Here is a 27,898-nt window from a genome sequence, read left to right on the forward strand (position 1 = left end):
CATAAGTAAATAATGACAGCGACTAACCGTTTCTGAGCGCTCGCCCGCGAATCCCATCCCCCAGGGGTGACAACTACACGTCACACAGCTCATGGCTTACAATGCTCACCCCCCCTGACTGCAGTCTGCTCAAATCACTCCTGAACATCAATTCTCAACCACACCGTTCTATAATACATAAACTATAACCAGTAAATAAATACAAAGAAATAGGGGCAATCTCATTCCAGATTATTTCTTTTTTTTTCTTTGATGTACTTTAAAATAAAAGGATGCCTGTTCTTGGCCTTTTGTTGGTTTGGCTGGTTTTTCAGTGACATGCCCGCATGCGGGGAATAAGCGCTTTGTGCCCGGCAGGAGGGAATCCAGCCCAGGGCCACCGCTTTGAAGACACAGCTGCCAAAATGAATCAAGGGCCTCCTACTCTTTATAGCCTTTGTCGAATTAAAAGTTGCAGAGGCAGGGGGGTGTAATATGAAAATAAATCACGTGCCTATTTTATACACATATCTATCTGTGTCTGTACCTTTGACCTAGTCATTACTCATCTGGGAACACAGTCTAAGGAAAAAAAGCCTAAACCCAGAAAATGATTTGTGTCCAAAGACATTCATCAGGTAATCTAAAATAGTGAATCACCGGAAATATCTACATGTCCGACAATAGTGACACAGCTGGCATCCCTAAGATGGAGTAAGAGGTTATAATACAGCAGCCACTGGAAAGAAACAGGAAACAGGACTGTGTATGTACTGTGGGCGGGCACGCACACGTTCAAATACACAAATAGAGAAGGAAAGATTCCAGGATGTTAATTAACTGTGTTTTAATGTGACAGGATTAGGGGTCATTTCTTTATTTTCCAAGTTTTAGGCAATGCTGTGGGTTAATTAAATATTGGAGGAAAAACTACTGAATTTTAAAAATACAAAATATATTTGCTGTCTTTTTTTTTTCCCTTTCTGATTTGTAGGCTCCCAGGGCACTGGAGCAGTGCCAGCCCCTACTCCGCAAGCCCTGCTGCCCAGAAAAGGCTGTGGACCACGGAGGCATTTCCCGTTTGTCTCTGCCTCGTTGCTCATCCAAGGAGAGCCACACACACTCCCAGGGAACAGCAGCCTCTCCTTGCTGCCATCCCACCCTCACCCCGAACAAGCTCTCCTCCCTCAGCTCAAGATTATCATGGGAGCACCATCCTGCCCGTGCGGATCTTCCCATCGCGTGCCCGGGAAGACGGGGCCTGTGCTGCGAAGGACACGACTATTCATAGGGAACATCAAATTGATGTGCAACCTGACAAATGACTCCAATCTGAATCGACTGCTATTAAGATCTCAGAGTGGCAAGAGGAAAATCCCTCTGTTCTCCAAAGGACATAATAGGACATTTAACAGATTTCTTTCAAAGGGCAAATGAACAAACACTCGCCATCTGACACTCAAATGAAGCAGGTGACGAATGGGCTGCTTATTAAAAATGCCACGTTGGAAAAAAACAAACCAAGAGACTTGTTTCTCCCTAAATGGACTGCAGATATTCTTGCTTTTCAAAATTATCTGGAGCCCTGGAGACTAAGCTCAGTAACACTCCCTCTCTCCAAGGGAGCAGATGGCCAGAGCGCAGCATAAACACCTTTGAGCGTTTCCCACCTTGAAGGTGGGAGGAGACAGCTTAAGGCTGACAAATCTTTCCCCAGAAATGGTGTGGCGATGAGACCTCCATTTACCTGGCACGCCAGGCTGAGTTCAAGACAACCCCAACCAGGAAGGCTCTGGGGGATCCAAGTACAAAAGGCCCTAGTGCATTTCATGAGGAGAACGGTTCCAGTCTTCTGAAACTAACTAGCATAACACAGGCATGGAGCAAGGCGCTTCCTGGGGGAGCGTCAGGCCAGGTAGGGGCTAGAGGGAGGAAATGGCAAGCTCCTCCCCACTGTCACAACATCAGGGCCCTCTACTGTGCGGTCGGGTCGAGAACAGAGAAGATCGGAGACAACACACCACAACGCTGAGCAGAGAGCCAGAGTCACAGGGTGAAGCGGCTCCCTCCGCTTTCCCTGGGGTGGGCTAACGGAATGGGCCCACACCCTCAGTGAGTACAAAAGCCCAGGGACCACACGCTCTTTAGTGCAGACACCAGATTTAGCCTTCCGTGGCCCTTCCAGACTTTCAAATGCCACCAGTGGGAAACTCCCACAGTCAGGAAGCTGAATTTGTGGGCTCACGGGACACCGACTCTTTGCTCCCCGTCGGGTCGTTGGTACACGGCAGAGTGCGGGGGTTCCTGGGTACACGTGGGAATAAACTGCACACATCTGGTCAAATCCAGAAGCCAGATGCCGTGGGAGTGAGAAGATGCATTTAGAGGGTTAATACAAAGAGTAAATGAAAAGTATGTTTTCTCGTTTGTTTTTCCATGGTAATGGGTTCATTAAGGCTGCATCTACACTACCCAAGTTACGCGGGTGATGTGGCAACTCTCCAGGCCCCTGAGACCAGACCAATCATCCAGATGTGCCACCTACAGCCCAGATCCCAGAGCCGGACTTGGAGTCCAAAGCATCACAGAACATCGAGTGTGTCCACGCAGATATGACCCAAACTTGCGGAACATTCCGACAGACCTGCTGACCTAAGAGGGCCCTCAAACCCCGTCCACGGCAAAGGGAATTTCAACAGAGACCTCCCCAGAAGAGATGCAGCCTGGAGACGTGTGGGGGGGTGTTGCTCTTTGTAATTAGCACGCGAGGACAAGAATATTCTTTCTTACCTCCATCTGATCTACCGACTCAGGCCTGTCCTCTCCCGGGAAACCCATGGAGGAGAGATCAAAAATAGTTTTCTTCAGGTGCTGGTTGTCCGCGTACAGCTCCTTCACCAGCTGGATAAGGTCACCGACCTGGGAGATAAGAGCAGGAGAGGACTGACTACCCACGGGCACACTGCCGCCTCCCAGGGCCACGGCTACGGAGAAGACGTCCTGCATCACAGTCACGGAGAGTCAGGTGGCCTGATTCCAGGCTTCAGGCTACCCTGGGTACAGTGAGAAAAACACCAGCATTTCTGTATTCTAACCCCAGCGTCACACTTCAAGGCAAAGAGATCCTGGGCAAGCTGCCTGGTCTAAGTCTCCACTTCTGCATCTGTGGAATGAGTTCCCGTGAGAACTGAACGTGATCACGGTCACAGCGCACTACAGCCCTCGGCACGGTCTAAGTACTCTGTCCATGACAGCAAATATGACCTCTGTCTTGTACTTGGGGGAGGAAAATCCCCCAAGACTGAAACTTCTGGGGCTTGTCACAGGCTTATTTTACAGCATCCACCTTCCTCTTTCTATGCCTATCTAGCACTGTCCGTAATAACAACAGTCCTCAGTTATAAAGCAATTCACGGCTGCTAAAATACTCCCACAAGCTTTAGTCAATCGTTCCTTACAAAAATCCCGAGGAGGTGGACAGCAGTATGACTGTCCCCGTTTTACAACAAGAAGCCCGAGACACAAAGAAGTTCACTGCCCAAGGTCCCAGAGTTGGGGTGCCTGGAGAATTAAGTGACATATAACAACAGCCAACGTGCCCGGTCGTGTGGGCAGGGGCAGCTGCCCGCAAAGAGGCAGAGCTGGGCCTGGACTCCCGGTCCAGTGCTCCTCCTTAAGGCACAGGTCTTGCGACGCCAGGTACATAAGCATCTGAGCAGACACCACCTTCATTCCCTGCAAGCTTCAAATCGCAATGGCTAGTGATTTTCCAAACCCTTCGTAAGGGGGTAACCATTAGCCCCTCAAATAAAGTGGGAAATCCCACCCTGACCACGCACAGCAGGTGTCCACTGCACCAAAACATGAACACAAATCGGACCCAGCCTCAAGGAGGTTATATCATAGAGGGAAGAAGAAAACATTCTGATTCTGCAAACATTCACGAAGTGCCAACAAAGGGAACTAGCTCCTGCCCTTAACACAACCACAGTCGGTACCAGCAGCGGCTATCATCATCTCTATTTTCTTCATCTTCAAAACACCAACAGATGCCTCAATGCTTCTTGTTCCACTCCTCCCAAAACATCAACATTTTTATAGTTCTCCTTTTTACTTCTTCTGCATCTTACACCTGCTGTTTTTCCTCTCTCTCTCTCTGCTGAAAAAGCCTTCCAACTAGATAAACTCCTATTCAGCCTCCAAAACCCACTTCAGGTCTCACTTCCATTGAGAAGTTTCCTCTGATCCAGTGAGTACCTCCCAACCCCCGACAGCTAACCTCTCCTTCTCGGCTACCCCTAAACCTCGCACCTCTGCCTATTACAGCCACTCTTGCACTCCACACTGCCACTGCTCCTTCACACGTCTGTCTACTCTACCGGCATGTGAGCTATTCCAAGACAGAAACTGAACCTGTCATACATAGATGGTAATTTTATAATAAACCACAGTGTCCTCTGAGCTCACACTTCCTATTCTTATCAATGGCTCTTAGAACCTTGAAATACTAAGCCACTCTAACCACACCAATGATCAACAGATTGAAAAACCTTTCCAGTTTTAGAAAAGATTTACTGATCAAACCTGAACCTTTATTCTTTCAAAAAGCATCAATTACCTCCCATTATGTGTGCCAGGCACTGGGAAATCAGAAATAAATAAGATACACTCACTCGCTTTAAGATGTTCACAGCCTAGTGGGGATACAGAAGAATAACCAGATAATTATAGGTCAGTATGAGAAGGACATCAACGCAGTCAGGTACAAGAAGAGAGGAAAATGACCCGAGGGAAAGGTGGCTAATTCTAGGGGGGGATAGAGAGCATTTCCCAGGGGAGATGGAGCCTGGGTGGGGTCCTCAAGCCTCAGAAGGCGTGCATCAGACACGCGGTAGGGACTCCAGGAAACGTACATCAGGGGGAAAAAAGACAGGCAGGGAGAGACGGAAGAGAGGCGGGGAGAAGGGCTTTCAGAATCTTACACCTCTGATCAGGAACCCAAGAGACAACAAATAACCAACAAAGCACTGAAAGTTAATAGGTCAATACCTTTTCCTTAAGCTCTTCTTGAGAAAAATGTTCCACTTGAAACCGATTGTGCTCTTCAAGGCAAATACTCAGATAAGATGTTTGATCACTATAAAACGAAAATGGTTCTTCTGCACCAAAAGAAAAAAAAAGTGGGGAGGAGGAGAAAAAGAACATCAGAAGTAGATCCTTCCCAGACAATTCCCCATGCAATCCATCTAAGGCACTTTGAATCGGGTAGCAGGGGAAAGGGAGATAAGCACACACAGGGAGTTTAATGCACCACCTTTGGAGCAAAAGTAATTTTCTTCTTTCTCTACAGGCTGGTATCTCAATGTATGGTTTCATCGTGGGCTGTAGGCTTTCACTGTGGCCAACTCTGAATTAAAATTGGCATATCCAGTGCTGTACCTGGAGACCATTCTGAGTGGCACAAGCAAATGGTGATTTTCAATTTAAATGAGGGAGTGATTCCGTTTAGGTGAAAATACAGGAAAATTAGATGTGACCCTCAAGTGTAGAACTCTAAAGTGCCTGATGTGGTTTTTACCGGCCCCAGAGCCCGCCATGGGAGCAAGCACACGGAGTACAGAAACCGCCTATGAGATCTACGATGAGGGACTCTTGGGTCACCCACGGAAGGGTCGGCCTCCTCTGCAGCAAAGGTCACACTCTCACAAGGCGCAAAGGCGCAGAGAAGGGTCACGCTATTCACTGAGCGGAGTACATCCACAAGCATGATCTCACTCAACACATGTGGGTAAGAGCTGATACGCCTCGTATAGAGGAAAGAGCTAGACTTCGAAGGAAGATGTCCTGCCTCCAATCCGGGTAAATCAACCCCCACTGCCACCTCGGTTTCTTCACCTGTAATGTGATGTCACTGCCTACTCTATCCAATGGGACAACGGTCAGGATCAGAGGTGAGAAGTTAAGTGCCTGCCGCTGGGCCTGGTACACAGCAGGCGCTCAGGAAATGTCTAACCTACCACTGCTATTACTGATTGTAAGCAGGAATTACAATCAGTAATAAGGAAGAGAAAGGAAAGGAAGGCTAGAGATAAGGAAAGGAAAACGCCAACCCAGACACCACGGGGCTCAGGTTCTAGCAAGGGAGGGAGCCAAATACAGCTGTCACGAGCACAGCAGTGCACGTACCACAGGACCCTCCCTAGCTGAATCCACTTGCGGTCATGACAGTGTGAAAAGCGATGCTTCAGCAGGAAAGAGCGGTTTCACCCGCACGTGTCTGTGCAGTGGGGCTCTCTGCAGTGGCTGCCGCGGTAGGCAGAGCCCAGATGTTTAGGGTGATGACGGCCAATGACCAGAGAAAGGGGATGGCAAGGCCCCAGGGTTATCTGGAGTTAGAAGAGTCAAACGATGCAGAACACAGCAGAGGCAGCGAGGAAGCAGTCCTGCAGCAGGCCCTCTGTGGAATTAACACTACCTGCTGGGCCCTTCGACTCCGCAAGCCGAAGCCAGCCAGGTACAGACTAGGAGAGCAACAGTAAACCATCACTGCAAGAAAGGGCTTCCCAGCCGAAATCCCCGGGGTGCCTCGTCTCCTACTGCAGTCTTAGGACTCTCTTAAAGTTCGGCCAAGGCCCTCCAAGTGGGAAAACCAAAGGGAAATACATACAAGGGAGCATGTACCTTCCCGCCGCCGGATTTCACTGATCTGCTCCTCCAGGGCCTTCTGCAGGTTCTGATAGGAGAGCACATCCCGCTCCAGCCGCTTCCGCAGGGCAAAGATGCCGTTCAACTCAGCCTGCAGGTTGTTGACACTTGGTAAAACAAGACACCAGAATTTTAAAACAGACCCACTCGTGCTTTAAGATGCAAAGCCCAGCAAGCCTTCCTTTGATTTTTATGTCATTTGTGGGGTTTTTTCTGGTTATAAAAGTAAATACATGTTTATAAGACATTTAAAATAGAAACGTATTAAAAAAAAAGCAAAAGTTACCATAACCCGACTACCAAAAAACACATGGCAGACTACTTCCTCCCAATCTTTTTCCCTGAGTATTTCTATAAGGTTGAAATAATTCTGGACATATAATACTAAGTTGTGCATTTAAATTTAAATTTTAAATATTTCCCTACATTTAAATATTTCCCTACATTTAAATATTCTCATTTAAATATTTCCCTACATTTTCAGAAATAATTTGCATACATCATTTTTATTGACTATATAACATTAAATCGGGTGAATGTCCCACCATTTAACTCATCCCCTATTAGTGGACATTTGGGTCATTTCCAAGTTTTTGCTACAGATGTAGCTAGGTGGAAGTAATTTAATTCCCCAGAACGTTTCTCTGGAATAATGCCTTGCATGGGCTTGGGTATGGAAGGAAGGCTCTCCACAGAAGAGAAGGCGACAAGGAGAATGTCGGCCATGTCACCCCTAAAAGAGGTGGCACTGGAGGTAAAGGTGAGGGGCAGGAGGCACAAGAAAAAAGAAAAGGAGAAGACTGAGAGTCAGTAATAGAAGGAAGAGAAGGACCAATTTAGGGGTCAAAAGAAGTCTACAGTGATAGGTTGGCCACTCACAAATGCAGAGTAGAATGGATTTTTATTGGCGGGGTGGTGATGTCAAGTATCACGTCTGGGTCAGTGTAATATGGTGCTGACCTGCACAGAGAGCCTGCATGAAACCAGCAACCCAGAACTCAGAGGAGGCCATGAAAAAGCACACCTCCCAGAACCTGCACTGACGGGGGGAGGACTGTCCCACAGACCTTCCTCCAATGATGCAAATGTTCTGTATCGGCGCTGCTGAATACGGTACCCACTAGCCGAACGTGCCTACTGAACATCTGAAATGTGGCTACATGCTGAGGAACTGAATGCTTAATTTTTTAATTTATATGTATGTAGTCACATGGCTAGTGCCTACTGAACTAGGCAGTGCAGTTCCGCAAGCAGGGCTCCAGACTCCTACTGATGTGCACGTGGCAGGGATCTGAACCGGTTCTCAGAGGAACAGAGGCTCCAGCAGACACCTGAGTAACGTAAATATTGTTTCAATGAAAATCTCTGCGCCTAAAGCCTTGTTTCACACTCAGGGTTAGCTTCTTAAGATGGATTCCCAGCAGTGCAATTACTGGGTCAAAGTATGTGAACATTTTTTGAGACTACCAAAACACCTTAACGTATCAGAAAGCCTCCTTTTTTAAATACCAAGAAATACGTCACTCTGTCCAGCGTCTGACCTATTTTTCCCTGAAAGGGTCCATCAACACTTTGAAACTGTCGGAAAAAGTGTATGAAAATGTGGATTTGTTTTAGGGAGAGGGTCCACGAGCTTTCATCAGATTGTTCGAGAGGGGTCCACAGCCCCAAAATGGTTAGGAGCCATCGCTCTAAAATATGTGTGCCACAGACTCAAGCCCCACTTATCCTCCAGCGATTTCTTCCAGCTCCATCCATCGAACTGCACACATAAATCAACATCTATTGGAAGGAAAATAAACCATTATGTCTAATCTTCTATGCTCGCTGCTTTGAAGATGGTTCACTGTGAAGCAGCCTCCTTGCAAGGGAAGGGCCCCTCCCAGCAACCTGTACCTAGTTCCATTTCAAGACAATCATAATGATCAATTTGTAAGGCTGACGGAAACCTTACAGAGGTGTCACAGCACTGCACTCGCTCGGATGCGGTCATGCCGCAGACACGTGTAACCAGGGGGAAAAAAAAGGAGATTGTTTTAGCGAAGCTCCTGCAGTGAGGGCTGGGGAAAGCTGACTGCTTCACTCCCTCTTCCATCTTCTGACAGGGTGAAAAGTACACAGCTGCTGCTCCTGCGTCTGTCATTTCTGTTTCCCCAACTCCACGATCTCTGCAAGGTGTGAGGAGTCGGTGGAACAAAAGGAGCTTCGCTCAGAAAGAAAGGACAGCCCTGAGCCTTCCTCTTTCTGGAGCGGAGTGGGGGAGGAGCCGGAGGACGCACGCCCCCACAGTGCCACCACTCACGAGCTCCATGACCTCGGCGGTCAGCTCAACTGCCCGAGTCCTGCTAGCCGCATCCGTAGAGTGGGGACAGTGCCTTTCCTTCAGGAGTGTCTTGAGGATTAAATGAGATGTTATAAGGGAACGAGCTTAGCACAGTGCCTGACACACACGAGGCGCTCAACAAACATCACCTCCTTCCTTCCACGTATTCTAATGACTCCCATACAGCAGGTATTTACATGCCAAGCTTTCTGCTACTCCTGAGTTACAGGCGTGATTTTCATCTGGAGACGACTTAAACCCCCCTAGGGCACATGTGGCAATTCTGGAGACATTGTTGGTTGTCACAACTGGGGCAGGGAGGGTGCTACTGCCATGTAGTGGCAAAAGCCAGACATGTCGCTAAACATCCTACAATGCACAAGACAGCCCTTCAACAAAAAGACATGAAGTTATCTAGCCCCAAATCCCAACACTGCTGAGGTTGAGAAAGCCTGAGTTACAGGCAAAGTATAAACTGTCCTAGTCCTCCAGATGAGCGCTGTCTCAGTAAGGGCCTGGGCTCAGGAGCCACGGAGATCTAAGCTCTGAGAACTCCTAAGTGTAGGAGCTTGGGAAATACCCTCAACATCTCCAAGAGCAGATTTCCACTTCTGTGATATGGGGTTGAAGCGTCACTGTGAGGAATAAATCGTAAAGGGAAAGGACCAGGCACACAGCTGCCCTTGGTCAGTTCCTCCCTCCCCGCCCCCCCTTTCCAACTTTAGTTACAAGTACGTCATACGTCTCCAGAGTCATCCAGCTTTCACTGCCAGTTTCCAGAGAGTGAGCAATGCTGGAGTTACCCCAGGGGGCTCCACCGGCCTTAGCCCACAATTCTGCCCTCTCACTATGGCAAGGTCTGAAGACTCAAAACCCCCGACAAGCTGAGTTTATGTACAGTGGCATACTGAGGCATATGGAGGCTTTTCACATTGCTGTTAGTCTTAATAAATGTTACCATCTATTGAGTGCTTACTACGTGCCAGGCAGAATTAGGACTTTACACATTATCATCTCGTTTCAAACAACCCTGGAAGGTAGATAGAGAGGTAGGTAAACAGGTAGGTCTGTACGCAGGCCAATCTCAATTGCACAAATACATATCCTGAGGCTCAGGGTGAAAAGTGACTTACCCAAGAGCTCAGAGCTGCTGAATGTATTTTGACTCTGAAGGTGAACAGGAAACCTTTTAAGCATCCCTGTGAGTCACAGCCCTGACCCACCTTGGTCCCATGCACCTTGTTATTCACTAAGGAAGAGCCTATGAAACTCAGAGCCGCCATCTGTGATGCTGAGGAAGCCTGACAGCGGCCACATCCACCCCAGGGCCTCTCGGTGCCCAGAGTCAGAACTGGCTCCCATCGGAGTAGCTGCACAATTAAACCCGCTGTGCCCATTCCCCCTCTGAGGTTCCGGGCGCTACTCAACCCCTCCCCCAAGTGAAAATGACGAGCAGCTGAGGCTTCTTGAAAAAGCTCACTTTCAGAGAATTGCATCAGCATGTTTTCATTTTCCTTAAACTCGCTTCAGATTAAAAATCCTGAAAACTTATAACTTAGAAGAGTTGGGAGGAGGTTCATCCACTGAACATCTCCCGAGTGCCTACTCCATACCAGCCCCCGTGACAGGCACTGGGAAATGCGGACAGCAAGACGGGACCCCTGCCCTGAGGGGGCACACGGTCCAGGCCGAGACGCAGGCCACACCAGCCAAGTAACAAAGGGAGGTGAGGGCAGCAAAAGAGCGGGCCTCCTGACAAGGGGAACCTCTGAGGCAAATCCTCAAGGATGAGGGGGACGCAGAGCAGGGTGCAGATAGCTGCTGAAGGCAGAGACAGGAGACACCCGGCCCCAGAACAGAGGACCCCGTTAGGGCTGGAGTGAAGGGCAGAAGAGAAGCAGCAGTGAGGGGTGGGTTTTCTTAACTTTTTATTATGCAAAATTTTAGACATTAGCACATGAAGACAAGTCAGTATAATGAGCGCCCCCCCCCCCCCCCGGACACCTACCCACACCCCTGTCCCAACAACCAGGGAGCCGTGGCCAATCTTGTTCCATCGGTGTCCCCGCCCGCTCCCTGCGCTGCTGTGCAGTGTGGAAATGAACCCCAGACATCACATCCTTCCACCTGTAACCATCCCAGTGTGCAGAGAGGTGACTCCTCTACGGGAGAAATCACTGAGGTCAACCCAGTGCTGGGCAAAGAGAGGCCCAGATGTGTCACTTGCCCGTGGACACAGGCAGGGCAGCGGCAAGACCACTAGCCTATAATCAGCTCTCCTCCCCACATCTCATTGCACCAAATCACCTCGGCGATTCTGTGAAGACACAAGTCACTCCGAGTCACTTATGGAAAACAGGGATAATAATGTTACCTCACAGAACAGCAGTGAGGATTACAAGAGATAATACACGCGAAGGCACTTTCTAAATCTATAATAAAGTATTATTAAAAACCTGAGTAATTAGTATTAGTGATATTTTTATCCTACATTTGCTGCCAAAAAAATCAGACAATTCCTGCTAGGAAATAGGTATATCTGATTTAAATAAGGCAATCACCATGCAAGCACTTTAAGCTTCCTAAGCAAAGTGGGAAGGCTTCACTGCCTCAGAAACTACCAGCATTTATTCAAAATACGTGTGTTACGCATGCGCGTGATGTCCAAACAGAAACCCTTACCTGTCTGAGTCCTGCAGAGATTTTACCAGATGTGTGTAGATGTCCTGCTCTTTCTTTAAGACCTGAATCAGCTCTTCATAGCCTAATGGTTGCTTTTCCTGAAAACGACAATGGGCATCTGACATTAAGAGAAGAATTTTGAAAGCGCACATCCTTACATTATGCAAACACATGTGGATAGTTCTGGTTTATAAATCCAAACAAAGGTGATCCCCTGTGCCAGGCTCCAGATCAGGCCGCAGTCAGAGGGCACCACCTGCAGGGGGAGTGGGGAATGACCGCCCATCACTCACAGAGGAAGAAAGCTGAGCGCTGTACTCCCGACAATACCCAATTGCCCTTCGTGGAACTTCCTCCCCCCTCCCCCCCGACAACCCAGCTCAGAGCTGCTGGTCACTGTTTTCACAAAACTACAAAGAATGCCCTTCCACGCTTGTTCTTACTACAAAGAAAAGAAATTCATCAACCAAAACCTGACAAGTTTTAGGGACAAGGGACTTACATTAAAACAGAAGAGGTCGGGTGAGGCACGCTTTCAGGGCACCATGAACAGACTGATGATAAAAGAGATCTGAGGTGGACCTCTGCCACGTACTAGCTACGTGACCTCAGCTAACCAGCTTAACAAACCTCTGTGAGGCTCAGGCTCCTCATTTATGAAGTGAGGATGTAATTTTGTGAATTTCACAAATGTGAAGATTTTTTTAGAGTTCAAATCTTGGCTCTGTCGCTTATCGGTTCTGGGGCCTCAGGAAGTTACTTACTAGGAGCCCCCTGTAAAATGCTGGACAACAGCCACCACCGTACGGAGTTACAGAGCAGATAGAAGTTCAGCTGTGCGCTGGAAGGAGTCAAGGATCCCAGGGGAAATGGCCAGTTCCAGTACTGATGCAATGACATTCAAAAGCAATCCATGTCTACAGCATTTTGTCACACCAGAAAACAAGGAAGTGTTTAAATAATGGAGCACTGTCAAAAGGATACAGGAGCCAGTTTGAAAAGGCCAAGCCTGGGACAACTGAGCATCAAAATAATGATAGTAACAGATTATAACCCACTGAGTGAAACAGACATTCATGTCCACACGGACATGAGTAAATGAGTACATGGGAAGAAGAACGGGCTTTTCTTTATAGAACAACTAACAAATGTAGAAGGAATAATGGAATTAGAAGAATCACCATTTGCTAACCATCATGGTAAGGAATTATTCACCCAAGAAACATAAAAGGAGGCTAAAACTAACGGGTGAAAGTTTGAAGAAGATCAGCGTATTTACATGGACTCAAAATACCTCCCCTCAAATACTTACTAATTACAAAGGAAAAAAGAGTAACTGCATAGTCAAGACACCATGCAGACACCACCTTCACAAAGTTACCCAAGTCAGCATGGCCGGTAATGGGACAAACCTAAGCCGTGTACTGTCGGATAGGACACACTGAGGACACAGCTCTGGTCCTGTGACACTCCTGCCAAGGATGCCTCACCTGAATCCAGGCACCAAGAAGCATCAGACAGACCCGACTGAAGGACGCTCCACAACAGAACTGGCCTGGACGCTTCAAAAGTCTCAGGGCCGTGAAAGTCAAGGGAAGGCTGAAGACTAAAGTCTATCAAATGCAACACAAGATCCTGAATTGGCTCCTTCTACTACAAAGGGCTTTACGGGACAGCTGGTGAGACACGAATGAGTCTGAGGGTTCGATGGTAGTCTGAGGGTCTCTGCTCAGTCCCTGGCTGTGATCGCTGTGCTGTGTCATACAGGAAAAGGTCCCTGCTGACACGAAGTACACACTCAAGTACTCAGAACTGACAGGGCTTCACACAGGCAACTTACTCTGAGATGGCTCAGGACAAGCAAAACCCTTTACTCTTGTAACTTGCCTATAAATCTGAAATTATTTCAAAATAAGAAGAAAACGTTAAAAGAAAGAAGTAAAGTGTGCAGGACACCTGGCACAGCGCCTGGCACAGACTAGAAGCTCCTTAATGCTAGGGAGACACTGGGTCAGTGGAGAGAGAGGGGCTGCAAGCGGCCCTTGTGTCTCATGTGGACTCAGCCTGTCGCCCAAAGTTCAGATAACGACCTAGGACGGGGCTTCCGACCCCGATGAAAACTCAAACATGAACGAGGGGGAAAAGGTACATCTTTATTTCCGCTAACCTCTAACTGAAATTTAGCATTTCCTTCATTTAGGGGTTGAAGGAACACTGTTACTGCTACAAACCACAGCAGTACTCGTGTTTTCCTGAGATTTTGTCATCAAAAGAAATAGTTACTCTGTATATGTTGCAAGTATCTCAAAATATTTATTCTCATCACTACCTCAAAACTACAGCAGTCACTCTGTTCACCACTAGATCTTGTTATTTAACACATTAATAAAGAAGCACCATTTCTACAGCTGATTTTTTTTTATATTTTGATAACCAAATTTCAAAATAATTGGTTTCCTTTATAATCCTGTGCACATATTTTGTGCATTTAAACACTTTTCCAGGGAAGAGCTCCTTGGCTCCAGAACACTACCAAAGGGATGCAGAGGGCAAAAAGGTTAGCAGCCCCTGACCCAGGAGAACGCTGCTGTGCTTCTAGCCCTGAATGAAACAAGGCCAAGGCACCACCTGCCAATCGAGGGTTTTAAATGCTAACCCACCAGTTTGGTCATGAGAAGTTGGCCACCCACACTGCTAGAAATGTCAGGCCCTTTTGTAAATCGTGTCACGTGACACTGGCACAAGGAGCTCCCACCTGCCTTCTGTACACAGTCACCAGTGTCAGCTCCCACCCGTACACACCGCATGTAGACAGAGGGCCCCAGGGGAGCGCCTGGGAGGAACTCACCCAGGGATCAAGACGAAGAGGCTACCATGTCCTCAGGATGTCAGCCGTGGTACAAAGTGCTCTCCAGCATTTTCTCATTTAATCCTCACAAGCCAGTGAGCTCAAGCATTACCACTCTCCCCATTTTGGTGATGAGGGAACTGAGGCACGGAGTCAGGGTGGTGAGGCAGGGTGTGGACCCAGGCAGCCGGGCTCCAGGGCCTGTGCTCTTTGGTCCACCCGTGAACGACCCATGATGGATGCAAAGCACTGGGAGCTTGACAAAGGTGACACAGTCACTGTCAGCCACATAAAGGCCAGCCAACAGTGACAACGAAAATAAGAAAATCTACTGCTTCTTGAGCATCTACCACCAAGGGCAGGGATTGTTAAGAGCGTGTGACCTTATTAGCTGTGTGACCTTGAACAAGTTACTCAACCTCTCTGTGCTTCAATACCCTCACCTGTAAGTAGAGGTAATAATTCTACATATCTCATAGGGTTGTGAAACAGATTAACTGAGCTAATCTATACAAAATTCTCACACGGATGCCTGGCACAGAGTAAACACTTAAGGAGTGTCAACCATAACTACCACTACCATTCCTATGCTCCAATACTAGGCCAGGTCCTTTACATAGGTCATCTCTAATCACAATAACAACCAAGGAGGTATATTAATCTTCCCACTTTTCAGATGAATAAACTGATTCTCTGAGAGGACAGGTCATGTACTTGAGTCCATTCAGCTAATAAGTGGCAGTCAGAATTTGTGCTTAGATACGTAACCAACCAAGAAGGACTAGGAAAAAAGATGAATAAATGTGGACCTCAGTTGGATGGGGGAGACTCAGCTGTGGGATCTACATATCCAGTGAAAGAATCCCGACCCTGTATCTTAACTGGCTCACCGTGGGCCTGGCTGGAAGCCCTAGAGGACTGCCCACTGCGGTGCAGGGCCTGGGTGGCCGGCTGGGTTCCCCTCCCCTCCTTTCAGGCAGCCATTCCAAACCTTCACCAGGTTTCCCAGGTCACCGCTCACCTCAGCCCCCACCCTCCACCTGCCAGCCGGCCACGCCTGTGCTTGCTTTCCTGCCCTTCCACCTCCGTGGAACCAGCAAACTCCCTCCTCCTCCTCAGGGACCACGCTCCATCAGTCGAGCCCTCTCCACTGACACCCTCCATGGTCCCTTACAGAGACCCTCCTCCAGCCCCACGGCACCCTGGTTCACCTTCACCTTCACCCGGAGCTCGTGTACCAGCCACGTGTCCACAGGCCTGGGGACCCCTTGCGGGCAGCAGCATCCCAAGCCAGGCACGGTGCTTGCCACAGACGCTCGCTGAAATGATGATTACAAAGGTAAGAGGGGAACACAGGCACCAATATGACTCTTCAGAGCACAGATTCCTGTGGATATTTTGCATAATGGAAGTCAGAGTGAGTCAACATCTTCCTAGAAGCAAATTGCTCACCCATGTTAAATAAATGAACTCTTCAGAGCCATTTGGGTCCCATTTCATCAATCACCTGTTCCCCTGCGCTGAATCATGCCCCATTAGAATGAAGTCATTTGGCTCCCTCGGCAGAGCTGGCAAACCAGTGGATCTTCTCGGCACAGAGGCAGAGGGCCAAGCGGCCCAGAGGGGGCCCCTGCTCAGCAGGAGCAACCAACCCCCCTGTCCCCTACCCTCTGCCCTCCATCCCCACTCTCCACCCCCGCCCTCCACCTTGCCTCTCCAAACAAGACAGAGCCCAAGAGTCTACGACCCTTGGCATCTGTGAGACTCTCCAGTATGTTCCCAATAAACACTCCCTTTCATTGTTGTTTTGCTCAAACTCCTCAGCTTGCAATCAAAAGAACCTTAACAAATACACTCACATTATTTTTAATCCTCTCAGGAGGTGGGCATGTAACTCCCCATTTACAGATTAGGAAGGTGAGTTTCAGAGAAAGGCGGTGACTTGCCCAAGGTCACAGAGCTAATAAGCGGCAGAACGGACATTCTGACACCAAAGCCAAGGCATTTTCTACTCCACCATAGTTTCCTCAATGACTTGAAGGAAACGCATGTAATGGGCAGACCACAATCTGAAGAGGCAGCAGATATGTAAAGAGAAACCTTAATGGCTCACTTCTTGGCCATCAGGGCAATTTAGTGGCCTGGTAGACAGATGGTGTCTATTTCAGTAGCTGTATCACAGCTCTGCAACAAAGACATTTATTTTAATACTCAGGAAATTCAGCTGCAATGTCCCAACCACGTCAATAGCCAAACTATAAATCTCTGGCTGCAACAAGTTAAATATGGTCAGTGTGTTTTACTCTCTGTTCTTCAATTCCCTGGTCATCCAGCATTAATTCTCAGGATCACACACGATTAGAAGGAAAACAGACTGCCCAGAGCCAACGGAGACATCATGACAGCCTCAAGTTCTTCGTAGAAATGGGCAGAGGATAAACCCTAAATCAACACAAAATGGCCAAGGGCAGAGCAGAAGAAATCCGTGTTTTCTACAAAGAAAGAACCACAACCTGAAAAGTACACCTTTCTCGGGGGGAAAATACCGTAGGCTGCAACAGCTGGGATTTCTTAAGCTGACACCTAGAAATGTTCAATTCCTAAATGGTCATTTATAATCTTTTATCCTCGATTTGCAATTACTCTTGCAGAACAGAATTAAAACCTTTGCTAAAATATGTAGGTATTTTGCACAGTCATTTAAGCTTCACCAGGATCTAAAATATGACTGAAATGCCCATGGGATGACTTTATACTTGTGTTTCTAAGAAGTACAGACAGCGGCCAGCACAAAAAACTAAAAACAACGTGGTACAGATGATCAAACTAGTGACATGAAATATTAAAATACTCTGTTCAGTAAATTTAGAAACATTTTGTTCAACATCTAGACACTTTTTACATTAACTAAAACATGATTCAAAATAGTAAAGTTTAACTAAATGTATCCAAATTAGTGATGATTTGTCCATCTAAAAAACCTGATGGGCTGCTATCTTGTTTCAAAACAGACTGTGCCTCGTGAAAAGACGCTCAACATCGCTAATCATTAAAGAAAATGCAAAGCCAAACCACAATGAGGTACCACCTCAGAGCGGGCAGAATGGCCACCATCAAAAAGTCTACACATAATAAACGCTGGAGGGGGTGTGGAGAAAAGGAACCCTCCTGCACTGTTTGTAGGAATGTAAATGGGTGCAGCCACTATGGAGAACAGTATGGAGGTTCCTTAAAAAACTAAACAGAGGGCTACCATATGATCCTGCAATCCCACTCCTGGGCATATATCTGGAGAGAAAACTCTAATTCAAAAAGGCACATGCACCCCAATGTTCACAGCAGCAGTATTCACGATAGCCAAGACATGGAAGCAACCTAAATGTCCATCGACAGCTAAATGGATAAAGAAGATGTAATGGAATATTACTCAGCCATAAAAAAAGAATGAAATAATGCCATTTGAAACAACATGGATGGACCTAGAGATGATCATACTAAGTGAAGTAAGTCAGAAAGGGAAAGACAAATATATGATACCACTTATATGTGGACTCTAAAACAATATGATACAAATGAACTTATTTACAAAACATAAAGAGACTCACAGACATAGAAAACAAACTTATGGTTACCAAAAGGGAAGGGGGGAAGGGATAAATTGAGAATTTGGGATTAACAGATATGCCCTACTATATATAAAATAAACAAGGACCTACAATGTAGCACAGGGAACTATATTCAGTATCTTGTAATAACCTATAATGCAAAAGAATCTGAAAAAGAACATATGTATACACACACACACACACAGGTGTATAACTGAACCACTTTGCTGTATACCTAAAACTAACACAACATTGTAAATTAACTATACTTCAATTTTTAAAAAACGGTTAAAAAAAACAAGACTGTGTCCGATTATGGGTTAACGTGCATCTTAATATCCAACTAAATTTGGTCAAAATAAAGCAACTATTCACAAAATAAAGCAACTAAATCACAAAACATCAGCCCTCTGAGATTTAGTTATTGGACTTGCCCAAGGTCACTCAAGTGAAGTGACAGAGCCAAGAGAGGAATCCAGGCTTCCAGACTTCTGGCCCAGCCCAATGGCCAAGTCCTCACTGACATTCTTATTCAAGAGAGATGGCAAAACGCAAATCCACAAATGGTCAGAGTTAAGAAGGAGCTCCCACCGCTCAGGCAACGGTGCCCTCCAGGACCAGAGCCAATACAGAGCGGATACACAGTGCAATGGCTGGTACTGGTGCTAAAATACTGAAACACGTCTACACCAGCTGTAAACCAACCCCTGATCCATCCACCCCAACCACCCCAGCCCCTCTCCAAGACCCAGGAACTACAGGAACTACAGGGTTGGTGCCTGGCACAAGAGCAGGCCTCCGGGACCCCACTGCAGCCCTAGCGCCTGAGTCTGTCCTGATGGCTGTGCCTGTGCTGCCCTGGTTGTTAATTATTTTGAGAATCATCCTTCACAAAAACCACAAGGCATGATCAGAGTCATTCATCAGAGAACTAATTTGCATAAGAATTCCCTGTTTTCTGAACGTATGTACTTAATTAAAGCCAGGCTTAAAAGAAAACAACAAACCTTGGCCGACAGTGAACGCCTTTCTCTCCCATCTCTGGCTGCCTAGCTGTATTACAGGCAAGCTGCACGTCGGAACAATCTGGACGCATCTCCACAAACCAGTATCATCAGTCATTCAATCAACAAACGTCCACTGAGCCAGGCACTGGGATTCAGACGCGAACACCAGTTCCCTTCCCCTGAGGTGCCTCCTGGGGAGCGCAGGGCTCGAGGGAGGGGAAGCAGCAAGGCGGCTCTGTAACGTCAACCCAAGGGCTAAGCGCTATGGTGGATGGGTGTGCAAAGTGCCGCACACGGGGGAGGACGAGGAGACATCGCTTTCAGCAGGCCAGGGAAGGAGCCCCAGAGAAGGTGACACCAGCATGGCGGCCCTAGGGGTGTGCAGGAGCCACCGGGTCAACAAGGAGGAAGAAGGCATTCCAGGCAGATGGAACAGCGTGTGCAAAGGCACAGGGAGGTACAAACGGCGTTTTCGGGAATCTGCAGGAAGTGAGGTGTTGTTAGAGATGATGGGGAATGAAAGAAAAGGAGAATGGAAAGCTAGCTTGGGGCCAGATCACGAAGGGCCTGCTGTGCCATTGTAGGTGTGCATGGAAATGTTCAACTGGAAAATGTTCTTACCTCAAGATTACATAGTTCTTGAGAGAGTTGCCCCCAGGAGGGCAAACATGAGGCTCATCTTTGAACAAGCTCTAGTTTCTCGGTTTCCTGGGCAGTGCAAATACTAACACTCAGCTGAAGGATACTAATCTGTAAGGTTCCTCCTTACTGAGAAGCCCTCCTGCTACCTGTTGTAAGCTCATTTACCAGCACGAGGGCCTTGGAGGATCTTTAGGTCAGAGGAGTCATCAAGTATGTGTCAGGAAAGGATATGAATTTGCATGTGAATGTCCAATCTCAGTCGAGCTTACCTCGGAGAGGATGCTTTTGCTGCCTGGTGACTGAGAAGAGCACTTTTCTGTTATTAAGTTTTCACTCCTGAACTCGAGATCCTCCGCAGTCATTAAATAACGGTTCTGCTGTATTGCTTCCAAGTCTTTTTCATTGAATTTCTAAGGAAGAAAACAAATCATAAGGAAGTTGTCATCAAGAAAAAAATACTAGGGCTTCCCTGGTGGCGCAGTGGTTGAGAATCTGCCTGCTAATGCAGGGGACACGGGTTCGAGCCCTGGCCTGGGAAGATCCCACATGCCACGGAGCAGCTGGGCCCGTGAGCCACAACTACTGAGCCTGCGCGTCTGGAGCCTGTGCCCCGCGACGGGAGGGGCCGCGATAGTGAAAGGCCCGCGCACCGCGATGAAGAGCGGTCCCTGCACCGCGATGAAGAGTGGCCCCCACTTGCCTCAACTAGAGAAAGCCCTCGCATGAACCGAAGACCCAACACAGCCAAAAAAAAAATAAAATAAAATAAATAAATAAAGTAGCTATAAAAAAAAAAAAAAAAAAAAGAAAAGTGCTTTAAAAAAAAAAAAAAAAAAAAGAAAAAAATACTAAGAGATGGTCCCAAACTCTTTAAGGGAAGATTTACTGTTTTTCACAATTTAAACAATTTCCACCATCCCCAAATATTAGGCAATTACAAATGGTAATGCAATCCCTTTGTGCATTACTACAACCAGGAGAGCAGCACGCCAGCAAGGCACAGGCAAGGACAGTGGCAGTCATTACCAACCTCCCCTCTCGCCACCACTGGGACACCTCCCAGCGGGTACAGAAGACAAAGCCCAGGCTCTGGCCCCACGACCCAGGCTCCAATCCTGGGTCCTCCTTGGCCAGGGTGTGATTTCTGAGTCTGTTTCCCATGCTACAGGGTTAGTGCAGTGATTAGAGGGACTGTGTATCAAAACCCAACAAAGTCTAGGTGCTCCCGAAACATTACAAATTTGACAAAACTTGAACCGTCCGTATCTACGAGGAGATTTGACTTCCAGGAAGAAAACGGCAAGACTGCAACGACTTTGGGGGTCTGGTCACAGGTGAAAGCTCCTCCTTCACGATGAGACACAATACAGCCCGCTTCACCAAGCCCTTCAGAAGAGGTGACATCCAACGATACTACAGGCCTGGAAACCACTTCTCTGGTCTTTTGGCCAAATTCAAGCACAGAATCTATTCCTAACTATTTAAAACCTGGTACCTCCTGAACTAGGTGTCCGTCCACTCTCTGTGGGAAATTAAGGGTGAGAACCTCAACTTATTCCCAACCACCCATCAGAATTAATTCATCATGTCAAACATTTCTAAAAAAGCTGAAAGTACAAACAAGAAAGTGGAAGCAATTTTTTATAAAAACCCATTGAACTGTTACAGGGAGCACTGGGAATCAAATAACCAAAACAGAGATTCTAGAAATTACCATCACACAGCTGTGCTTGAGTTACAGTTTTCATTTTTATTTCTTACAAGTCCAACTACACATACACATTATTTAACAAACGGGCCCACAAGGCTTAGAAGGGAACAGCCGCCCCTAGCTCTCCACTTCTCACCTCTGAGTACCACTCACAGAAAAAAACAGCTTTTGACTCTACTGATTTCTGTTATTTACTTCCATGTTTCTACATTATGCTCCTACGCTCACATTGCTTGATTTCCTAAGGTTAGATTTTATTAAATGGCTCCGGTCAGAGAAGTTTAAGGATGTAGCTCTCACATCATCTACCCCCCCCCCAACGCTTTTCCTAATAGTTACATCACGATTTTGGTTAAATCAACATTCTGCATTTACGTGATTATGGCCACGCACATACTGTCCACAGCCCAGCCGAATGGTGTTCCGTGGTGACATTTCCGTTCGTGTTTAATTCCTTGCTTTTCTTGGAATTAGCAATAACTGTTTTGTTCCGTTTACTTATTTCATAAAACTAAATTATATACTTAGTGTTAATTTATCTCCAAACTTATAAATTCTTCTACATGGAGTCAAGACGCATCAGGTAAATGATGGGCTCTATTTCAGTTTCTTGAAAAAAATCCCAACTAAGCCCTCCCTCAACGGCTCAAATCCGGGCTTCTACGTAAGTGGCTGGGATCTCCCTTCCCCACATCCCAGGTGAATTCCCTACTTTCTGGATCCCATTCTGTGTTACTTCCTCATTTGTACGGACTCGTCCTCCAGCAGTTTCCTGCAAAGAGCACATGGAGGCAGATGATTTTAGGCATCAAATATCTGAAATTGCCTTTATTCTGCCCTCATTCTTGCTGCCAGCTTGGCTGACTACAGAATGCTGGATTGGAAACCACTTTTCCTCAAAACTCTGAAAACACTGCTCTCCTGTCTCCTGGCTTCCAGTGTCGCTGCTGAGAATTCTGATGTCATTTCGGGTCTGGGTCCTTTGTATGGGACCTATTATTTTCCTCTCTCTGGAAGCCTTTCAGATCCTCTCTTTGCCCCTGTGTTCTGAAATTTCACTATGACACAGGATTGTGAAATTGAGATAGAGGTCTTTCTTCATTCACCGTGCCAGAAACAGAGCAGGCCCTTTCAAGGTAGAGATATCTGCCCTTGCATTCTGAAAAGTTTTCTCCTATTACTTTCAACTTTTCCTTCCCTCTGCTTGGCCCCTTCTATCTTTCTGGAACTTTTGTTCGTCATATATTGGAGCCCTTGACTCGAGCCTCTGATTTTCTTATCTTTCTTCTCTCATTTGCTCACCTTTTTGTTTGTTTCTGTGTTTAACTATATTTTCTGGAAGATGTACTTGACTCTTGTGCAACTCTTGTAACTCTTTTATTAGGCTTTTTATATCTGTAATCATACTTCCAATTTCCAATAAGGTCATTCCTCTTTTTCCCAAATATCTTTTTTATCAGATCCCGAACTCATTTCTTATCTGAAGATGTTACAGTACTGAGTTTTTTGAAAAGCTGTCTAGTTTTCTTCTCCGCCTCCACTGTTTCTGTTTCCTCTACGTAGCTTTGTTCTGTCTTTGTCTTTCCTCTTCGACGCTTTTATCCTGTTTGGGGAACTCGGGCCACCCACGTATCTTTAAGGGTAGAAGTGTCCAGAAGCTCTGTGAGCGTGGAAAAGGTACATCAGCGGCGGCCTCACTGTGAGGTGATCAGGTGGGGACTCGGCTGTTTTGTTGAAGGACCCCCTACTGTCAGTCAGCATCTTTCAGTCTTCTCGGTCCACAGAGGACTCTCCGTGCTGGTACACACACTTCCACTCCTTCTCACTGAGGGATCCACTCCTGTTTCCAGCTGCACCTGGTGACCCCAGGCCAGAGCTTCTCTGGTTTAAGGTCCCCACAGAGTAAACCTCCCATGTACTGCTGGGGACAATAAGGCCACCTAACTGCCCAGCATTCCAGCAACCTCTGTTGCTGACTAAGGTACCAGGTACCCCCACTGCCCGCTGAGCCTTTCTGGGTTCTGTAGGACTAATCAGCTTCTTCTTGTTGGCTTTTCATCCCCAAGGCATGAAGCAGAGGGGAGAAAGCTGAATCCTATGCAGTTACCACTTATCATTCAGACAGCAACCTGCCCTTCCACCATTCCCATTCTCCTGGTCCTGTGAGTTTATACCTTTTCACCCCTTCACCGTCACGTTAATGAGGCTTCAGGAGGAAGCAGTGTTAAACACGCATGTTCACTCCATCAAGGTTACCTGTAATTCTGAGCTGAATCAAAACTCCAATACACCATCAGATGATAAGGGTAGTCCAAGACAAAAAAGGAACAGATAGAAGAAAAGTACAGAGGAGTGAGAGAGCATGGCACAAAGGAAAGCCAGTACCGCAGCAGAAGAAGGCTGGCGCTAGAGCAAAGCAGGCCGGGGCCTGAATCAGGCCCTGCCATTTACTAGTCACGTGACCCAGGACAACTCCCTTCTCTTCTCGAAGCTTTCATTTCTCCAAACTTACCTCCCTGGTGGCTGAGGTCCAAATGACATAAAGAAAGCTCTACAGTGCTCCGATAAATAACTGTGAAGACCACACTCTTTTTTTGCCCAGCCTTACCTTTTTATAAGCATTCTGTAAAAAAGGTTAAAAAACAAAGCAAAACAAAAACAACCTATGTCGAAGTCAAAAGATTTAAATACAAAAGAAAAAATGTTGTGGTACCTGAAGCAACAAGTCCTTCTGACTGGCACTTTCTGTTAAACTTCTGATCACTTGCTCTTGACTGTGCAATTTTTTATTACTTTCATTCAAAAGACTCTTGTAACGATTCTCCACTGCTTTCTCTCTTTCATTCACTTCATTGCGTAATTTCTCAACTTCATTTCTAAGGTCCTACCAGAAGAAAAAGAAAGAATGGAATTTACTTGACAAAAATTTCAAGGTAATCTTTCCCCTGTTTACCTTACTGCTGTAAGAGAGCAAGCTAAATAGATATATTTAACAAACGTGAGCTTCCTTCTCATTTAAAGTCTTATAAAAACCAACTTTTAAGAATAATAAATTTGGGGAAAGCTTCATGCACAGACATCTATCACAAAATTATTAACAATACTGAAAAACCAGAAAGAAATTAAATGTCTAGCAACAGAGAATTAATTATAAAAAGCATATGGTATAAAAAAAATCACAATTATGAGTAAAAACAAAGCAGGATACTATGTAATATGATGCTGATTGTTTTCTAAGCGTTTACACAAAATGTTGTCAAGGCTATGGGGAAACACACCAAAATAATGACAGCATCCCCAAGTAGAGGGATTATGGGTGACTTTGCATTGATTTTCATTTTTCTGAGTTTCTAAAATCTCTAAGTAAGTCTGTATTACTTTCATAATCAGAAAAAAAAAACTGTCTTAAAAAATGACATTTATAATAACATGGAAAATGCTCATGTTATAATGTTAAGGAAAAAAACAGAAAACAAACAGTATACAGTGTGATTTTTAACTACCTCAAAATCTGTACTATTTATAATATTGAAGCACTATTCATAACAGCAAAAGGCTGGAAACAACCCAGATGTCCACCCACGGAGGAACAAACTCTGGTGCATTCTCACAGTGGGGCACTCTGAAGCTATAAAGGAAAAGGAATGAGGGCTCTACAAATATCCCGCCCTCAAGTAATCTTCTAAATATACTGCTCAGGTGGGCGTGTGGGGTGGAGGGTGGTGTGGACCCCAAGAGAAAAAAGAAGTATGTCTAGCATACTGCCATTTATTTAACCGTAAATAATGGCTGCCTATACGGAAAAGGAGAGAACAAGGTACAGGAGAGAGTCAACTCATTTTACAGATGTGCCAGTGAAACTGTTTAAATGTTTTGATAATTATTTTAAAAATAAAATAATCTCCTAAAACTAAAAGCAAAAGAAACAGAAAAAGAATTTAACTGTGTATCAAGCTGACTGGTTAACCAACCAGAGAGGAATGATTTCAGTAACGTAAAAGCAGATTAATTTGTACGCCCCTAGTGGGATATTTCTCCAGTGTCAAAGGGTCTGCTGCAAAAATCGTAAACTGTTTTCAGTAATCATGTTGCAGGAAATAATATTCGTATTGTTACTCTGAAACTGTGTGTGTATAAATATATACATATTTATTAAATAAGTAATTATCACTATCATAAGAACCAAGCCTCAGAGAAAACAAATACAAATATAGAAGAAGTTAAAACATGTAATTCCAAATTTGAATTGGAAATACGAATATGAACTTACGTTTTGTTATTTCTTTCCTTTCACTGAAAACGCCTAGAATCAGTATCCTCCCTAGCATGCAGGCTGTAGTCTCTAAATGTCATCGCTCACCAAAAACAAAACCACAACAGGGTTCTTTAAAACAGTGGTTCTCAAAGTGTAGTCCCTACAACAGAGTTAGCAGCAGCCCCTGGGAACCGCAAATGCAAATCACTGGGCCCCAACCCACACCTATTAAATCAGAAACGCTGAAGGGAGGGAGGAAGGGCCCAACAATCTGTGTTTTAATAAGCCCTCCAGGTGATTCTAAATCACACCAGAGTTTGCCTTATAGAAAGGGATGATTCCAGGCCTGGGGCAAGGGTATATAGTATGAGCCCAGACATCTTATCATGTCAGAAAGGAAGGAAACTGTCAAAGACTACACGTTCACGTCCAAAGAACTCAGGAATCAACTCGGATAAGCTTTTTCACTGTCGAAAGATAGGACAATTAGAATATCAAGGATAATGACAATGAATTAAAATACATCAAAAATGTTAAAAAAGCTATGAGTTCATAATAATTTAAAAATAAAAAACCTTTTGGTCACTGTGATAGGCAGAATTATGGCCCCCCCAAAGATGTTCACATCCTAATCCCCAGAATCTCTGACTAGGCTGAATTACATGGCACAGGGTAATAAAATTTGAAGATGGAATGGAGGTTGCTCATCAGCTGTCCTTGAAATAAAGAGATTATCCAGGTGGGCCCAATATAATCACAAAGATCCTTAAAAGTGGAAGAGGGAAGCACGAAAAAGACTCCACCAGCCATTGCTGGCTTTGAAGATGGATGGGGGTCACGGGTCCAGATGTGCAGACAGCCTCTAGAAGCTGGAAAAAGCAAGGAAATGGATCTTCTCCTGGAGCCTTCAGAAGGAACACAGCCCTGCCATGGTAAGAACCATTTCAGATTTCTGACTTCCAGAACTACAGGGTAGGTTTGTGTTGGTAAGCAGCCAAGGGTGTGGTGATTTGTTACAGCAGCAATAGGAAACTAATACAGTCACCTTTGGAAGATTTTAGGGAATTCTTCCATTGTCTTTCTTGTATGAACTACACCCCAGAGTAACTAAATAGATGATGAAAAACAAATTTTTCTTCATACAAGTATACAGCTATGAAAGAAGGAATGATGAAATTAAATTATCACCATTTTGCAAACAATCATCAATGGCTCGTAACAATCACAAAAACAGGGACTATCAGATACAATGTACCTCCCATTGGAAGTACAAAGGACCACCTATGATGTAATCTTGCCAAAAAAATAAACCTGAATTTGATCATGCACCTTATCTAACTACCAATTTACTAGAAATAAAGTCAGCAGAGAAACAAGTTGAATGACATTACAAAAATACAATCAGCAAAATCCAGAATGTGGAAAACAATAAAGGACAAATGACCCAACTTATTCAACAAATAAATTTCAAAGAAAAAAAAGGAGAGAGAACCTGTAGATTAAATAATAATTAAGAAAGTTAGGGAAGGCTAGTGTGAACTCACAAATTCATACTGATTCTACTGATTCATTCTGAGTTCATTCTAGCTTCCCTTTCTTAATACACACATACACACACACACACACACACACACACACACTCGCTCACACACAGAGATGGACATAGAAATAAATACTGATGTGTATGTGCATGTATGCAAACATATTTTCAAGCTCTGTCTACTGCCAAGGCCTAGAAGTATTGACACCCCAATAGTAATGAGGATACCCGTCATTCAGATCTTGGTTCCTAAATATCATTCTCCAATAAAAGAAACCAGAGATCCTTAGAGAAATGGTTGATTCCAGGATTGGGTTAGGGAAAATACAAGAAGAGTCCAGGACATCCTGTGACCCTAACAAGTGTGGAAGTGCTCAAGAAATGTTAAAGACACAGGAATCAATTTGAAGGAGTTCCCAATGGCCATATCTGGGTCAATCTGAACAAGAAAATAAAACACAATAGTAACGGCTTAACAACCTACAGAATAGAACAAATATCCATGAGTCCATACTGATATAAACAACTATATAATAAATAACTGCAGGAGAAGGGGCAGCCCTTCGTTACAGTAGAATTACAACTAATAAGTGTAGAAGGA

At 45.6% G+C, this 27,898-nt stretch overlaps 1 protein-coding gene across 2 annotated transcripts in view; it reads right to left on the minus strand.

Annotated features, from left to right (window-relative positions):
• The window catches only part of CDK5RAP2 (CDK5 regulatory subunit associated protein 2), a 182,159-nt gene that overhangs the window by 75,483 nt on the left and 78,778 nt on the right, over window positions 1–27,898 (minus strand). For both annotated transcript variants that reach the window (XM_059925478.1, XM_059925477.1), the window contains 6 exons: window positions 24,216–24,386; window positions 20,061–20,201; window positions 11,690–11,787; window positions 6,661–6,791; window positions 5,029–5,138; window positions 2,770–2,898 (listed from right to left, as the gene is read on the minus strand). In XM_059925478.1, coding sequence (XP_059781461.1) covers window positions 2,770–2,898; window positions 5,029–5,138; window positions 6,661–6,791; window positions 11,690–11,787; window positions 20,061–20,201; window positions 24,216–24,386 — 780 coding nt within the window. The remainder of the gene's footprint in view (window positions 1–2,769; window positions 2,899–5,028; window positions 5,139–6,660; window positions 6,792–11,689; window positions 11,788–20,060; window positions 20,202–24,215; window positions 24,387–27,898) is intronic.

The sequence above is a fragment of the Balaenoptera ricei genome, chromosome 6, assembly GCF_028023285.1.
Source record: "Balaenoptera ricei isolate mBalRic1 chromosome 6, mBalRic1.hap2, whole genome shotgun sequence".
Taxonomy (NCBI): Eukaryota; Metazoa; Chordata; class Mammalia; order Artiodactyla; family Balaenopteridae; genus Balaenoptera; species Balaenoptera ricei.